This window comes from Aplysia californica, unplaced genomic scaffold (genome assembly GCF_000002075.1).
Source record: "Aplysia californica isolate F4 #8 unplaced genomic scaffold, AplCal3.0 scaffold00718, whole genome shotgun sequence".
NCBI lineage: Eukaryota > Metazoa > Mollusca > Gastropoda > Aplysiida > Aplysiidae > Aplysia > Aplysia californica.
In genome coordinates, this window is record NW_004797988.1 from 362402 (window position 1) to 367401 (window position 5000).

Genomic DNA, 5000 nt, shown 5'->3' on the forward strand with positions numbered 1-5000 from the left:
TGATTAAAAGCGCAAAATTTGTGATTTTTCAGTTTTCAATTACTCTTTAGCTATTGGGGTTACCAGACTTTGGTGGCCATTTTCTCGCTTATTTCAACACTAAAACCAGGCGACTTTACTTCCTTCAATCGCCAATATCTTGAGTTCTGTTCAAGATAAATGGATATTTATTTCATTTGAAGTAAGGTAAATCAATCAGCTTTTTGATGATACCAATAACTCCATATGCCAAAAAAATTGACGAGCGCCCGATTTCACCGCGTCGTGACACATATGCAGTTGCGAGTGCAGTAAAACTCGTACTAAACTAAACCACCACTAAAGGATACGATTTTATACTTACAGGAGAAGAGTTTTTCAAGTGCCTATGAATGTGACAAACAACAACTTAACATGACAAACCTGATTATATGTGGGTTGTTGGCGGATGCTCTGGTGTGGTTTTCTTCTTCTTTCCTATGAAACATCTATCTTCCTTATCTCCCCTTCTTCTGTTTTATGTTTGTTACTCTCTTGTAACAGCTCTAAACTTCTGGCGTTCATATGACCTTATGCAGTTGCGAGCGCCGAAAAACCTCTACTAAAACAAACAAACCTGATTATGTATTTGTCTATGTGTGTGTGTGTGTGTGTGTGTGTGTGTGTGTGTGTGTCCAGGGCTGGGAGCAAGTGAAGGAAGTGTACCACCAGGAAGTGGACAAAGTACTGACCAGTCTACCGGGTGTCAGCCACAGTGTGGACCAGACAGGTACTTACTTACTTTTTACTTTTTCATGCTCTGTTGACGTTAAACGTCGAGGGGAGATGCTGTTTTCTATGTTAGGCCAGCTCGGTAGCTATTTCAGTTGGGATGTTATGTTTTCTCAGGGTTTTCCTGACACCTTCGATCCAACTTTTGCATGGCCTTCCTCTTCCTTTATAACCTGAGTGCTTTGTGTTGTAGGCTCTCGAGGCTGGCTGGCCAGGTGACATACGTAATAGGTGGACAAACCATTTTATTCTCTGTCTTTGTAGGTAACGCAGGCAGGACTCAATGCCGATAGCTGCTCTTACTTCTTCATTTTTCTGCCTGTCTCGTCTTGTGATGTCAATTGTTTTGCAGAGACTTTTCATTTCGCATGCAGTAGTGATTTTGCTTTTTTGGGTTTTACTTAGTGTCCAGGTCTGGCACTGGTAGCATAATGTTGGTATGGATATTGAGGTGATAAGCTGTCTTCTTATATCCATGTAGATGTTTGGGTTAGATAGGAGGGGTGCGAGCTGGTAGGTGACAGCGTTGGCTTTTGAGTTCACTTTTCTATTTCTCTGTCTATGGACCCATTTTCAGAAAAAGTAACTGCCAAGATATTTAAACTTTTTCATCTGTTTCAGTTGTTTACTATTGACATGGATGTTCAGGGTACTACGGTTTCAGCTCACTTTCATAACTTCTGTTTTTGATGTGCTTATTTTCATGTTAAATTTCTGAAAGCTGTTGTTCAGTTCGGTAGTGTGATTTTAGAGGCTTTGTTGGTTTGGATGAATAAGACATTAGTTGAATCGAAGTTCAAGTAGGCAGGTGTAGGCTATGTAAATCAGAGTTGGTGAACAGACAGATATGTAGGTTGGGATTGGTAGATAGAATGTGGATCAGACAGGTTTGGATGTCAGGATTGGTTGACAAATTGTTGATGAGACACCTATGGATGTGGCTTTGTTTGAACATGCTGATAATCTGGGGGGACAAATGTGGTGACAGGCAGGGCTAGCCATTTGCCTTACAATGTCTGTGTTACAGACTAGTTTTAACATAATAGACTTAATAGTCTTTTATTTTTTGGTTTTGGAGGGGGCAGGGGAGGGAGAGGGGGCAGACAAGAAGACAGAGTGTGAAAGAATTAGAAAAACGGACAGAAAAGCTCTGTTTCCAATTCCTGTGTTTTGTTGACCACGCTTGTGGTAGCTTGTCTTTACACAAGTGTCTTGTTTCTTCACTTGAAGTTTTAAACTTTTCAGAGCAAGAATTGCCGAAGGATGACCTTGAGCTCAGCTTGGTTGTCCTTGACCTTCTGGTTCAGGGTCTCCAAGGTCGTGACCTTTGGCTGTGTAAGGAACGTATGGTCCAAGCTGTGCAAGCTGTTCTTGGCAAAGCTTTATGCAGGTAAAGAGTGAGAGAGAAAGAGAAAGAAATAGAAAGAAAGAGAAAGAGAGAGAGAGAGAGAGAGAGAGAGAGAGAGAGAGAGAGACAGAGAGAGACAGAGAGAGACAGAGAGAGACAGAGACAGACAGACAGATAGACAGACAGAGCGAGAGAGACAGAGAGAGACAGAGACAGACAGACAGATAGACAGACAGAGCGAGAGAGACAGAGAGAGACAGAGACAGACAGACAGATAGACAGACAGAGCGAGAGAGACAGAGAGGGAGATAGACCGACGGACAGACAGACAGACAGACAGACAGACAGACAGACAGACAGACAGACAGACAGACAGAGACAGACAGACAGACAGACAGACAAGACAGGGGTCAAGGAAAATAATTTCAAGTTTATCTTTTAAGTGACTTTACTTGTTTACCTGATCCTGGGAACGACATCATAGCACTCTGGGCATTGCCATACGTACTCCGCTCTCCGCTCCAATATCCACCCCAGAGTCCGCCTGCTGATAGTTCCAGTGTTCATTTGGTTCTTTTAAGTGAACTTGTCTTCATATTTGAACTTGTCTTTCTGTCTGTCTTATGTGTCCATTCCCTTGTCACTTCTCGTCTGCAGGTTGTTGGAGGGTGTCACTGGTAGGTCCTTTTCTTTGTCTATCCTTCTGTCGTGTCTGTCTGTGCGGGTGATTGGAGGGTGCCACTGGTAGGTCCTACTCTTTGTCTATCCTTCCGTCGTGTCTGTCTGGTCTGTGTGGGTGGTTGGAGGGTGCCACTGGTAGATCCCACTGTTTGTCTTTCTCTCTGTCATATCTTGCCTGTCTTGTTTGTTCCCAACACAAAATGAGCGTGGGTGGTTGGCGGATGCTCTGCTGTGGTTTGCTCTTTCTTTCCTATCAAACATCTATTGTCCTTATCTCCCCTTCTTCTTTTTTATGTTTGTTACTTTCTTGTTACACTCTAATCTTCTGGCACTCATATGACCTTATGCAGTTGTGAGCGCCGAAAAACCTCTACCAAAACCAACAAACAAAATGAGCATGATTGTGTCTGGGTGCTTCTCTCCACTCCAAATCAGACAAACCTACTGATACATTGTCTCTCTCTCCACCACCTGTGCATTGTTGGAAGGCTTTCCTATTACTCGTCTGTCTGTCTGTCTGTCTGTCTTTCTGTCTGTCTGTCTGTCTGTCTGTCTGTCCGTCTGTCTGTCTGTCTGTCTGTCTGTCTGTCCGTCCGTCCGTCCGTCCGTCCGTCCGTCCGTCCGTCCGTCCGTCCATCCGTCTGTCTTTCTATCTGTCTGTCTGTCTGTCTGTTCCCCCCCCCCCCGCACTAAATGGCCATTATTGTGTTCATATGCCTCTTTTTACTCAAATAAACAAATAACAAGATTATCTCTCCCTTCTGTGGATGATTGGTGGGTGTTCCTTTTTCTTTTCTTCTGTACCTGTCTTGATGTCTCTCAATCTCAGCACTAGATTACCGTTATTGTGTCGACATACTTCTCTTCGCTCTGATGAATAAACAAATAAATGATGTTCTCATGTCGATCTCGACTCCGCCCCGCTCTCCCCCTCACTCTGTGTTTCAGGTACCTGGAGAGTGCTATCTTGACCTTGACCTCAGAACCGCAGCTCACCGCCTACCTCCGTCTGCTCCGGGAGACCGTCTGGCCTCAAGGTCAGTTGTGGTCAGACTCGCCACCACCAAGGTCACCGGAGGAGAGAGAGGCTCTGCAACAACAGGCTAAAAGATGTCTGATTAACTTCTTCCCAGGTCAGTTTACCAACCAGCATTTGTTGTATATGATAGTCTCTTTTTGTCGTTGTACTCACACAAGAGGTGGCTGTGGTTGTTCCTGTAGAGAGGTTGGGATCTACATACCTTCTAAACTCTCCTGTAATATATGTAATTTTTGTAAGAAATGAGGTCATAAAGTATACCTGCTGTATTATACGGGCAACATTACATACAGCCAGGTGGGGCCAAACTGAAAGGGAAGTAAGACTGAAATAGGATTTTCCTTTGAACTGCTTTACTTTACTTTATTTTTCCAATCCAGATCTAGCCTGTCGATATCGCAAAGAATTTGGTTCCATTGAACAAATACCTACTTATTAAAAGTCTAGTGATTACAACACTTCATGGCATCTTGCCACTCCCAGTCTTACAGATTAAATCAATCTCTATCAACGCAACAACCAACAGTTCTTATTGGTGAGACACTTATATTTGATGCTCGACTGGTACTTGATTTCAGGCATGGTGAGCCCATATGTACGCACTTTAAAAATTCGGTCACTTTTGGATTCAAAGTATACAGTGGAAACCATATATAACAGGCCCGGTAATAACAAGGATCCGGTAATAACAAGGATTTTTAAAATCCCCGTTTTTTCCTACTCTTTGTCTCTATTAAAAGTTATCGGCAATAACAGGGCCTCATCGTAGCCCGACCGGTTATAGCAGGGACAAAGGCTGTTAAAAATGTGTAAAAAGTAAGAGCGAGAGAGAGAGAGAGAGTAACGCGGTGATGGAGCAAGCCCAGGCAAGCCATGCCACAGCAAGCACACGCTGCTTGTGAAGCGAGAGAGGGCTGCGGTGTGCTGCAGACCTCGATCTAGCCCAAAACCTAGCAACACACACGCGTAATGTGTCAACAACGATGTCAAGCGCAAGAGAAAATGCCTTTCAATTGACAAAAAATACGAAATAATCCAGGCTGTTGGCAAAAAGCAAGCTCCACTGGCACAGATTTGTTGTCAGTTCGACATTCCACGAGGGTCGATTCACACCATTATCAAGGATAGAGAGAAGATAGTGGCAGCATACTCCAATGGGAAGTTTGCTCTGGATCGAAAGAA

General features: G+C 43.7%; 1 protein-coding gene across 1 annotated transcript in view; it reads left to right on the plus strand.

The window, feature by feature from the left end:
• Positions 1-5000, plus strand: part of LOC101855678 (sorting nexin-19) — a gene marked incomplete at its 5' end in the record, with an annotated part of 10295 nt that overhangs the window by 3056 nt on the left and 2239 nt on the right. The window contains 3 exon segments of the mRNA XM_013088298.2: positions 658-748; positions 1996-2140; positions 3728-3912. Of these exon segments, the coding sequence (XP_012943752.2) occupies positions 658-748; positions 1996-2140; positions 3728-3912 (421 nt within the window).